The sequence below is a fragment of the Micromys minutus genome, assembly GCF_963924665.1.
Source record: "Micromys minutus genome assembly, chromosome: 10".
Taxonomy (NCBI): domain Eukaryota; kingdom Metazoa; phylum Chordata; class Mammalia; order Rodentia; family Muridae; genus Micromys; species Micromys minutus.
In genome coordinates this window covers 30,934,552-30,947,449 of record NC_137979.1, presented here as the reverse complement: position 1 = coordinate 30,947,449, position 12,898 = coordinate 30,934,552, and the positions used below count along the sequence as shown (strand labels likewise).

At 39.7% G+C, this 12,898-nt stretch overlaps 1 protein-coding gene across 7 annotated transcripts in view; it reads right to left on the bottom strand.

Moving 5' to 3' along the window:
• Positions 1-247: 247 nt before the first annotated feature.
• RHOT1 (ras homolog family member T1) overlaps positions 248-12,898 on the bottom strand; it is a 60,455-nt gene continuing 47,804 nt past the window's right edge. For 4 of the 7 annotated variants that reach the window (XM_080923221.1, XM_080923218.1, XM_080923217.1 and 1 more), the window contains one exon: positions 248-1,946. In XM_080923221.1, the coding sequence (XP_080779347.1) occupies positions 1,829-1,946 (118 nt within the window). In that variant the 3' untranslated portion in view covers positions 248-1,828. Of the gene's footprint in view, positions 1,947-3,465; positions 3,610-12,898 lie in introns of all 7 variants that reach the window. The other 3 variants (XM_080923220.1, XM_080923216.1, XR_013975170.1) reach the window with 2 other exon arrangements.

Here is a 12,898-nt window from a genome sequence, read left to right as displayed (position 1 = left end):
CTACTGTACTAGAACTCAGAGATCTGCCTGCCTCTGCCTCCCAAGTGCTGCGATTAAAGGTGTGGGCCACTATGCCCGGCCACTTTCCACCTCTCCATAGACTGCTTTCTTTCCTGTTTCTCACAAACACAACAATCTATTAGGCATATTTATTTGCAACAATATTTTAGTCGAGACAAAGAGAAAGGCAGAAGGAAAGAAACAGCTGTCTTTGAAAAGTGTATAGCTGAGATCAGTTTATTTGGTACATGGGAAATTCTCAGAAAACAATCAAAATTAAGGGTCCAAAGATGGCTCAGCAGGCAAAGGCATCTGTTTACCAAGCCTGATGCCCTGAGTTCTATCACCAAGACCCACACTGCACCAGAGAACTCTTCTAACATGTCTCTGAGCTCCCTACATGGGCCATGGCACACACAGGCCCAGGATATACAGATACAGAAAATACAGACAAATGTAATAAAAATAATCAGGAAAATAAAAATGAGGTGTTGCCACATTCAATTTTCTTTTTCTTCAAATTCAGAATGAAGATGGGAAGAGGAAGGAGAGGGGAACAAGCAGGTGAACAGGTTTGTGATTGGCTAAGTCATTACTGTAGCTCAGGAAGGGTGATCTTGTGCAGAGGGAGAGCCATCATGTCCAAGGAGCAGATGACCAGGTGTGCCACAGGAGAAGCACAGCAGGCAGGGCAGGCAGTGGCACTGCAGGTCTTCCCTGAGAGTACACCACACCCCTCTAAACAGATCTACACACATCCTACTCAACGCCCTTCCTACCGAATAGTACTTTTTTGTATTAAAAAAATAGTGTCTAAACTAAGAAAGGAGCAGACTCACATCTGGACAGAGATTTTACCTCAGATGACAAAAGCCCTCAAGATCACAGTACACAGCAGTTATTTATTTAAATACTTGAAAAGGTCAATGATGGAAAAAATAGGTTTATTGTGAGAGTTTATATTCATTAGATTTATTTTACCATTAAAAAAATGTTGCCTCTAGGTTATCCTGGCCAGATATAGAACACTTCATGACACATGCAACTACAGCAATATACTACACAGATGTGGCCATTGTAGGACAGTTTTCACTTCAGGTGCGGTCAGCAGTGGTCAGGGTGGCTTCTTTATTGTAACTAAAAACATCGATAATATACAAATTGTTTTCCCATTTGACTGAAAGGGCTATAAAATCCAAACTCTGACAAAGAAGCAATGTGGTGACACAGGTAACCTCCACTACCTGCCTCTGTCTCAGGTCCTCAGCCACATACTCAGCTCCACAACTTTCTAGGTTCCATGATGGCTTAGATGCCGGCCTACCGTAAGTGATGGAAACAGTGGTTTTGGAAAGCCGACCTTGACTCCTGTATGGTCTTAAATATGGAGAGAAACGGCTACAGAAGTCAAAGGATGGTTCTGAGTCACCTTGAAATAAATATGTGATGCCTGAGTAAACACAATCTCTGGGTGACTGAAACCTAGCAGGGTGAGCCAAGTGAACACTATAATACTACTGTAGAAATGTCTGGAAACACCATTTCTAGAAGTCAGTTTGGGAGACCATATCTTGCTGAATATTTACATTATTTACAAAATATTCCCTTTTGGCCTCTGAAATTTAGCCACTTAGACTTGGCTACTAAGATGTTTTCTTTCCACATGCCAGCCAATACTGCAGTCATTACTATGAGTAAAATACTCTTATGCATGAATTACAAATATTAATAAAGTAACTCTGCATGTATAAATATCTCAATATCTCTAGCAGAATTTAAAGCATTCAGTGTACATAAAAGAATGTGTTTTGGGCCGGTCCTTGTCTTATCATCGCTGCTTCAGCAGTGCTCTGTACATGGCAAAGCCCACAACTGCAAAGACAGTAGCACCAAAGCTTGCTCGAAGCCAGAATGTGGAGCTCTTGAGGTCAGCTTGTGTCACGTGCCTGTAGTCAGAAAACAGAATTAATATTTAAAACATCAGTAGAAAAAAAGTTACAGTACTCATCTACCAGTCTATCTGAGGGAGGTATTAGCACACTTGTCAGGCTAACTGCATACAGTAATGCTTACGCAGAACATTTGTTTCTTTTTTGTTTGCTTTTTATTTAGATTTACTTATTTATTTTATATATAAGTACACTGTAGCTGTCTTAAGACGCACCAGAAGAGGGCATCAGATCCCATTACAGATGGTTGTGAGCCACCATGTGGTTGCTGAGAATTGAACTCAGGACCTCTAGATAAGCAGTCAGTGCTCTTAACCACTGAACCATCTCTCCAGCCCCAGAACATTTATCAGTATGGCTATACAAACAATACAGACATCAGTAAAGACAAAAGTCTTTACAATTAGCTACTACTTGGAAGTTAACACCTAAAATTTTATATATGTTTGTCACACAGGAAATGAAGTTAGATAAATCATCTGAATACTTCTCAATGACACTGTAGTCCTTCAACATGAGAATCAGGTTGGAGGCTCCCATTTTCAGGGTCCCATTCATGGAATGTGAGGAAGACAAGTTTTCTGTCCTCAGGAGGCAAAGCTATCTTGTAAGCAGTTAATTGACAAGTGACAATACTGTCTCAAGAGCAATGAAATTTATCCCTCTAAAAAAATTCCAAGGAGGAAGGGAAGACTGACCAGTCTACATTAGTTTGGTTACTGCTAATTAAACCCAACAAACCTTAATGTTCGTCTGACAGGCAGTGATGACAACAAATGAAGGGTATGATGTGATATGATGCATCAAAAGATAACGGCACAAAAGAAGCCATATTATGCAAGACAAGAACAGGGATAGCCAGTGCCACAAACTGAGTTTGTGAGCATGCTCAGTTAATAACACTGCTAAGCACCCTCAGGCATCAAGAGTATGACAGCTTACCATCAACAGGACAGAGCTTAAAGCAATGGTCTGAATTTAAGTGTCAGTGAAGAAATTTAGGCTGGGCTTTCAGGTAAGTGGACACAACAGAGGTGCTATGAGAACTTCCAGAATTAAGCTCAGTTTAGACAGCCTTGGCTACTTCACAATTAGGCAGATTTGAAGCAAGAGTCATATCATTAAAAGAAGAAGACACTGTCATATACAAAGGAATTAAGAGCCAAGAGTTCAAATTGTACATTACTTAGCCTTAATAATAGCTATACAAGTTTGGATTAGTTCTCACAAATGCAATGTTCTTCCTTAGAAACCACTGCAACACAAGCCAGTGCTCCTCACCACAGGCAAACAACACATGCACTCCACAGCTCATCCTTACCACAAGTCTCTTTTCCTGTGATTATGTTTTACACAGCAAAGTGCTATCACAGTTCATTCTACATTCTAAGTTAGTTCTTCTAGCAGGCATTGTTTTTTTTTTTTAAAGTTAGGGAAAGAGAATATTTAGATCTCAGTATTTTTCTAGCTGGGAAGATTCTAACCAGGCCAGTCCATTGGTGGTAGGAAATGTTACCTGTCGTCAAGAAAAAGCTGACCATGAGATGACTCCATGAAGATGGAATCTTCTACAGAGCTGACGGCGTGCACCTGGTGAGTAATACTGCCTTCGTCGTCTGCTAACAGCATGGCACCCCACTCCGCTACCCGGGCTTTTAACCTTTCACACACATGCACACAGTTGGCAGTTCACAGCAGAGCTCACAAAAGAACAGGACTCAAAATAACATCTCTCAATTAAACATCCTACATATATTTTGGGTTGCTTTTCTATCAGATTGAATCTTATGCTTTCTATATTTAAAATATATGTATTACATAGATAACCGCTGAGTTAAAAACAATCTCTAAGTACTCTTAAAACATTCATACGCTCAACAAGAAGACCATAGCTGCTACATACCTAGGAGGCTGCTCTTAGTATACATGAGACAGAAAAATCCTTGAAACCACTGCTATAAATACTAGTTGACAAAACATGACCACAGTAGTCAATCAAATGAGGTTAACAACTGCCAGTCATGAAGTTTAGACCATCAGAAAACACATTACATCTTTACATTACAAACTTTAACAGCAGCAAAATATCAGCTATGAAGTAGCAATGAAAATATTTAGATGGTTAGAGGTCACCACAACATGAATTAAAGGGTCGCAGCATTAGAAACACTGAGAACCACTGACTTAAAGTAACATTGGAGGCTGAAAGTGTATTAGAGTTTTTGCTTTGACTCTGAGTGATTATAGCAATAGTGGGAAATAACCTAGGGCCCTGCACATCCCATTACTGAGCTATATCTCTACTTCTGTTTATTTTGAGGCAGGTACTTGTGATGTGCCTTGAGCCTATGATCCTTCTACTTCTGCCTCCCAGGGCTGGAATTATGGGTAGGAGTCACTATGTCCAGACAGCTTGCTTCTGTTTAATTTTTTCCTTTATTCTTCAGTGAACAGGGAGAAAGGGATGAGTGTTAAAGCTAGGCATAGTCACACCAGCATCTGTCACAATTAGTTTTCATCAACAGTCCTTAAATGAGTGTGTGCTTCAAGAAGCTTCTTTGTTGCTGTTGTTTTCAAATGTTGTTACTGTGTGGGGATGAAAAGAATGTGGGGAAAGCAGCGCTGCAAGTGGAGGTTGGAGGCCAACATGAAGGGGTCAGTTCTCTCCTGCCATCAGGTGGATCCCAGGGATTGAATTCACGATGTCACGCTTAATGGCAAGTGGCTTTACCCTCTGAGCCATCTTGCTGGCCCCATGTTTGTTTTTGAGGCAAGGTCTAATTCTGCCACAGTCTTCTGAGTTCTTGGATGTTAAGTTTGCTGCCACAAGCTTCCTTTCTGTTGTGTCTGTTGTTGTATATTACATATTGTATTAGATGTTGTGCTGTGTTTTGTCTGTTTGTGTGACTGTCACCCGTAGAGGTCAGAAGAGTTGCAGACGGCCGTGAACTATGATAATGCCCATGATAATGTGGGTGCTGGGAATCACAAGTGCGTTTAACCACTGTGCCACTTCTCCAGCCCGTCTGCTATGCTTTAGTATTACTTTAATTAGTATCCCCTATAACTTCTTAGAAAAGAATTTGACAGTTTAATTGTTATTCCTTTTATCTTCCCATTTATCCTTTCTAACTATAACTCATAGGAAACAAATGCACTAACATAGTAGTATTCTAACTTCATAATTCCATTTATGTATCTCAGGGATGAACTTCTAAGAGAATACTCTTAGGTAAATGTAATGCATGAGTTATTAGGACACAGAAGTATTAGCTATAGCTTTTCTTTATTTCCAAATTACGTATCTCAAGTTGAAAACCATTACAAAAGTTACCAAAACTATAATCAAATTCTGAAATATATGCTATTTAAAAAGGTTTCAGGGGCTGGAGAGATGGCTCAGTGGTTAAGAGCACTGACTGCTCTTCCAGAGGTCCTGAGTTCAATTCCCAGTATCCACATTTTGGCTCATGACCATCTGTAATGGGTTCTGATGCCCTCTTCTGATGTGTCTGAAGACAGCTACAGTGTACTCACATATGTAGAATTTAAAAAAGGTTTCTGGACCTCCTTACTTCATTTCTCCAAGTGTTTCTACCCAGCATTTCCTACATTTATGTCTAATAATAATAATAATAATAATAATAATAATAATAATAATAATAATAATGATGATGATGATGATGATGATGATGATGTGTGTGTGTGTGTGTGTATGTATGTTTTGCCAGAAAATCAAAGTCTGGCTTCATACATGTGGGGTAAGCACTTTAACAATGACCTACAGTCCTGGCCCTATGAGTACAGTTCTCCGAATAGAGCTAGAAAGCATAAATTATTTTAATAAGCTTCTCAGGAGAGATTATGAAATCGATGCACAGCACACAGTACAGAGAGACAGGAATCACAAGCAAGCTGTTAACTTGAGTATATCTGATAGTGACATACTTTGGAAGAGTGGAGATATGTACTGGAGTCAAGAATGCTTCCTCAAGCAGTAGAAACATGTTCATACATTATTTAGACACGTGGTAAATGCTCCATAATTTCTATGTTGACTAGAAATGCTTAAAGAACATAGTCTTCAATATACAAACTAAACAGAAAGTAACCTGAAATCCTAAGCAGCTGAATGAGAATCTGTAATGAAAGTTCTTGAGTTATTTTATATTTAACTATAGGGTTGGAGAGACAGCTCATCAGGTAAGAGAACTTGCTGCTTTCCAAGAGGACCTGGGTTCAAGTCCCACCAGACACATGATGACTACAGTTCCAGGGGATCTGACACCCTCTATTGGCTTTCTTGGGCACTGGAATATATGTGGTGGTGTACATAGGCAAAGCTTCATATATATCAGATAAGTCTAAAAAGAAAAAAAAAACCTACCTATGTTATATAAGCAGATTCAAAAACTATCCTTAAAGACATACGAAGGGAAGCAGAAGATGAACACACGACACTAAGACAGGATTTCTTTGATGTGTCACTTTACTGCAGCATGGAATTCTAAAAGCACTTGAGTCCTGGTGTCTAAGAGCCCAGAGCCCATCCTTTCTAGATAACTCTTTAAAGCAGCCATTCATGAGCTGGAGAGATGGCTCAGCAGTTAGGATCATTGGTTGCTCTTCTAGAGGTCCTGAGTTTAATTCCCAGCAACCACATGGTGACTCACAACCATCTATAATGGGATCTAGTGCCTTCTTCTGGTGTGTCTGAAGACAGCTATACAGTGTACTCACATTAAAAAAAAAAAAAAAAAAAAAAAAAAACTTAAAAAAAGAAGCAATTCATTTTGATCTGACAGTCCTTTCTTTAAAAAGGACTCCTAAATAAAGTAGCATGAGTTCTAAGTACATGAGTAAAGAGCTTTGTAGAGAGAATCTCTTATGCAATGTATGAAAGCATCACCTGTCAATAAAATGCTATTTGCCTATTAGCTTAGGCAGGAAATAAGGAGGTGGAAGTTCCGGTACACAGAGAGGATTTCTGGGAGAGAAGCAGGTATGGGGAAATTTACCCTGAACTCTCAGGAAGATGGTTGCATGAACCCGGGGGAAGAGGTAACTAACCATGGACTAAACTATAAGGTAGCTCCAAATTAAATGTTCTCCTTCATAAGAGTTGCCTTGGTCAGGGTGTTATCTTCATAGTGATAAAACCCTAAGACAGTAGTTGGTACCAGGAGTTTGGTGTTGCTGTGATGGGTGTGACTAGGCTTTTGTTTAGAGAAATGTGGATTTGGGGGCTTTGATTTAGGAAAGCAGTGAAATGCTTTGAGCACTGCTAAATGAGCTATCCTAGTAGAAGCATAAGACAGTGATGCTGAGGATGATTTGAACTGTGGAGGCCTGGCTCAAGAGGTTTCAGAGGAGAGGAATTTTACTATGTTGCCTAGAGAGTGTTCTTGTGTTATTTTGGTGAAGAATGTGGTTGCTTTTTGCCCTTGTCTGAAGAGTCTGCTTGAGGCTAAGGTGAAGGGATTTAGATTAATTGCATCAACAAAGGAAATATCAAAACAGCCTAGTATAGACTCTGTTATGTGGTTACTACTGTCTACTCCTATGAAAAGTGTTTTGACAAAAAGAGCAAGCTAAGCAAGAAAAAATACAAAACGTGAAAAGTGGTATTAAAAGTGGAAAAAGCTCAATCCTGGGATTTAAGGAGACAAACAGATGAAGAAATGAAATAAAGGAAGTGGTGACCTCAAGACCACACCTAGCTAAGCTTCCATCTTGTGAAAAGAACTAAAGAACAGCTAGAGTGAAGGCGTGACAGTATACTCCTTTAATGCAATTGATCAGGAGACAGAGGCATGAAGATCTCAGGTTCAAAGTCAGAGCAAGGTCTGACTGAGCAAGTTCCAGGACAGCCAAGCCTAGGTAGTGAAGGTAACCACTGAAAAACAGGAAGCTGGTTTCCAGCCTCAGCAAACAGCAGAACTTGGCAGCTTCAGACATGTGGTTCACTGGCTTTAAAGTCAAGGACAGAAAGAAAGAGGTTATGAAATCTCCTATGACTAAGGAAAGCTAGTGAGGCCAGGCATGTGGCAGGGCTGTCCCAGAATGGAGGCCCAGAGAGGGCATTGTATGAAGCTGTGAAGGTGAAGCCTGGATTGCCATAGAGAAACCCAAGAGGTTAGAGATGCCAGAGCTGTGAGATACCTGTGTTGTTACCAGAGAGTGGAACCAACCCTAAAGAAAGAAAAATGTTGCAATCAACAAAGCCGAAAAGAGTCGGAGATCTGAAGAGCACTTTGACATCTGACATGGAGATGCAGATTTTGGAGTTTGCCTGCTGGTTTCTGGGTCTTGCCTTCATCCAGTATTTCCTTACTACGTTCCCTTTGCTATGTTTTCGAATGGTAGGTACTATATGTCCTATGTTGGAGGTATGTGATTTGATGTTTGACTTTGATTTTACAGGATATTACATTTAACAGACTGCATGAATCTCAGAAGAGACTTTGAACTTTGGACTTTTAAATATTGTTGAGACTGTGACAGACTATGGGGACTTTGGAAGTAGGACTGAATGCATTTTGCATTATGTTATGGCTATAAGCATATTGGGGGGGGCAGGGAGTGGAATGTGGTGGTTTAAACAGGATTGTCCCTACCCCCTAATTCTACAGAACAGAACAGATTCATGTGTTTAAATCTTGGCTACTAGGGAGTGGCATACTAGAGGGTGTGGCCTTGGAGGAAGTATGTCACTGTGGAGGTGAGCTTCAAGGTTTCATATATGCTCAAGTTTGGCCATGGGACATTGTGACAGTCTCCTTTTGCTGTCTGTGGATCAAGATACAGAACTTTCAGCTTCTCCAGTACCATGTCTGCTTGCACGCTGCCATGCTTCCCTCCATGATAAGAGACTAAACTTCTGAAATTGTAAGTCAGCCCCAATGAAATGTTTTGCTTTATAAGAGGTGCTATGTTCATGATGACTCTTCACAGCAATAAAGCCTAAGACAAAATTATGAAACTATTTAGATATGAAATATGAGTTTGTATGTAGTAGCCATTGCTGTCTTAGAACTCACACAGTTCCTCTTGTCTCTGCCTCTGGAGTGCTGGGTTACAATCGTGCTTGCTTTTCTGCATGTGTGCATGTGCACCTCTGTGCCCACTGTCTGTAAATCAAACTCTTAGTGGGAAGTGGAAACCCTCTTCAGGAAACGAGACTCAGCTAAAGGTCCTCCAATGACTTTTAATAAAGTAACTGTTTCTTTCCATGCTTATATTAACAATATCAATTAGTATACACTTAGCATGGCAACCAATAGTGACCAACTGCCAACTACTGTCAAAGCCTGAGAAAACGGAAGTCTCCATTCTCCTCTCGCCACCCTAGTACTTTTCCTTGGGTGAGTAGTAAACTGTGGGGTGACGAACAGAGACACTGTCACTCCTTAGTGTCCTCCTTTTCTGCTATATTTGTTTGTGACGGGCTTAGCACTAAACCAGGCTCCATTTTTAAGGGACTTTGCCTTAAAACTAAGACTGCAAAATGGTGGCATATGCACATGCTCTGTTCTGGTAATTTCTAAAGTCTTTAATGCATCTTTGTCAATTATCAGAACATTTCACATCAAATTTTGGTTTTGGTGGGTTTTGTTTGTTGGAGATAAGGTGTGTAGCCCTGGCTATCTTGGAAGTTTGTATATCAGGCTGCCCTGGAACTCTGAGATCCAACTGTCTCTGCCTGGAGTGCTGGGACTAAAGGCGTACACCACCACAGGGTCTCATTCTAGCCCATTTGAACAAATTCTGTGGTACAGTTGGTTTCAAACCCATAATAATTCTCCTGCATCAGCCTCTAGTGTTGGGATTAGAAGCGTGGGTAATACACGTAACAAGCTCATGTCACATAAAACTTCTAATTTTTAGTCTTCTGTAGAAGCAGAAAGGAGTAGAGCTGAACAGTGAGTGCCTCTTGCAGACAGGCCAGTTCCAGTGCCATCTCTCCTCACTTGGCAGGCACTTCATCCATCCTCATCCACACCTACAATTCTAGGTCCCATGGGAGCTGAGTTGTGGCCTCCACCCACCCACGCTGCTTTCCCACGCCTTCTATAACCTGGAAGGAACTTAGTGTAGAACCCTCAGGGTCACTGCGCTTCTATCCGTGGAGAAGCGGCGAAAGGCGTCCTCTGAAACCACATCCCTCTACTCACCTTTCTGTTCTTTCTCACCAGAAGTCAGCGATGAGTGCTGGCACTATTATGAAACTACTTCCCATTTTAACAGGTGTGAGAAAGGGCTCACTTGTTAGAGAAGTTCTGTGTAGAGCAAGCACATCAATTTAATGTGTCTCCACACTATTTCACCTAGAAACTGACCAAATCAAGCTATGAGGAAAATGCTCACCAATGCTACAGAGAATGGCTCAGTCTACTCTGACAACGGTTAAGAGCTTCCAAAATAAATATTCAAGTGGGTGGGTTGTAATTATTGTAAGCCAAGGTGGGCTCACCAAGGATAAGATATCAAACAATGTCATTTCCTATTCGTTAGATAAAACTATCCTTTGGTAAGTCAGATGAATATGACAAAAATTATAGGCTGATTAAAAAAAATAAAAACCCTTTCCTAAAACTCCTGATGATAGAAGATACAGTATGTACTAGGTAATAATATAAAAAGTATACGGGGATAATAATATGTAATATATATCAGGTAACATACAATATATACTAGGTAATAATATACAATGTATATTAGATAATAATAAATATATTTTATTTATTATTTTGGAGCTATGTTCTCAGGATGAAGTTCAGCCATGCTTCAAACTTACTTACTTCAAACCAGGTTGGCCTTGAACTGAAGATACTCCTGCCTCAGCTACCTGAGTGCTAGGTGTGCTACCACACCACATCCAGCTTAATGGCACAACAGTTTTTAAACTTTATTTCTTATTGTTTTGTTTTATTTTTTGAGATAGGTCCTCAAATAGCCCAGGCTAGCCTCAAACTGGTTATGTAAACCAATTCCTGATCCTCCTACTTTAGCCTCTCAAGTGCTGGGATTACAGATATGTCCCCCAACCTGGCTCAAGTACGATTTTTTGCCAACTGAGTTTTACATCTATCTTTGGCAGAGCTTCCAATGGCTTGTCCTCTTCTTTCTTTCCAATATTATTTATCAGTAACTTGAAAACTAAAACACTTCTAATCTATGTAATTTGCAAATAACAAAATTATTGTTATATAATGGGACAAATTATAAAAATAATGTTTGAATGACTGAACTAGAACAAAAGGATTAAAAAGAGTAACATTTAGTAGAGTGATATATGTACCTATATTTGCATTTAAAATGTCAACTAAGATATTAAAAACACAGAGAGGAAGGGACATGCTTTAATAGTAGTGCTTCTTATGAAGAAGAGAACCAATTTCGACTAACTCTAGTTAATCTACATGTCAACAGTGGGATAGGCTACTAAAAACTTTAGTGCTCTATTAGCTGAGGCCTGACCATGTGCCGGCTACTTCTAGTCAGACAGCACAGCACTGTAGCCACTCTTTGTGGTACCTGCTAACTTAGGGGATTTCAGATTGCAACAATTAGGAATGATGAGGTCACTAAAATCACCTGATTATTCTTTCTGGAGAAGAGAATGTCTAAAGAACTGCTGTGTTGATGAGGAAGAGTGGTTGTATGCTGTTCTGAAGGACAGAGCTAAAACAGACTGAAAGCTACAGGAAAAACAATTTACCTAAAAAATTAAAAGCAAAACTTCTCTCCAAAACAGAAAGCTGTAAGCAAATAGCTACCCTTCAGGAAGGTGTCAAGAGAGAGAGAGAGCCAGAGAGAGAGAGAGAGAGAGAGAGAGAGAGATCTCCTAGGTTTGTTTGGCTTGAACTAGCCTTACACTTTTGCCAGTCACCATGGGGGAAGTCTGTCTGGTTACTCCTTTACAAGATGCTCTCCAAAGACAGAGGCAAAACTTTACTACCATGAGAGCAAGGCAACCCCTTCACAGCAGTACTCGAAGGGGCTACAGTCTTATTCTGGAGCTGCTATTGCTCAAACCATCATGGAAACATGTACAGAATACCTTTAAAGCTCTTGGCAAACAGTCAGCATCTCAGGCTCAGCTCCTACATTGGTGCTGACCACATACTGGATTATTTAATCTAGTTAGAGTCTAGCCAGGATATAGATGTAGCTAGAGTATTCAAAGATGAACCAAGTAGCTGAGCCATTTAAAACTAAATCTATTATTAAAGCCTAGCTCTTAAATATTTAGATGATTTAAAGAAAAAACAAATCCATCCTTAGACATATACAAATTTGACATAAAATGTAAACCATAGGATTTAAATGTAAAATACTTAAAAGGGTAGCAAGATGAGAAGAATAATAAAGTTCATTGCTTTGAGAGAATAAATGTATCCCTTTCCCCGTTTCAGTTTTGAAAGAACACACGACTTTCTAGGGCTATGGGATAGCTTAGCTCACTAAGAATGACTTCAGTAAATAATCTGCTTGTTTGGAATAAATAGAGCTAATACACTCAAGAGAGGAGGTTAGAATTCCACACTACAGCTCTTTTTTTTTTTTCTTCTTCTTCTTTTTGTTCCACATTCCTTAAAAGAAGCCATGTTCTTTCAAGTAAACATTCCTGTTTCCGCCTCCCCCAAAAGGAATACTGGAATTATAAATGGTTTCAAGAAAAGAATACGATTTATATTAGTATGGTCTGCATACGGTATGGCATAGGAACAGGAACTAAATACAGTACAGTGTTTTTTATTTTGGACTGACATGTTTGTTTCTTACTACAAAAGACCTTCTAGTCTACAATTCACACCCAAAAGATTATAATATCCACGTACATATTATGTCCTCATATGGAATAGATAACTACATTCCTACTGAAAAAGACTCAAATCTTGCTTTACAGTTCCCAAAATAGACCTATTAATTAAAAACCATTATGA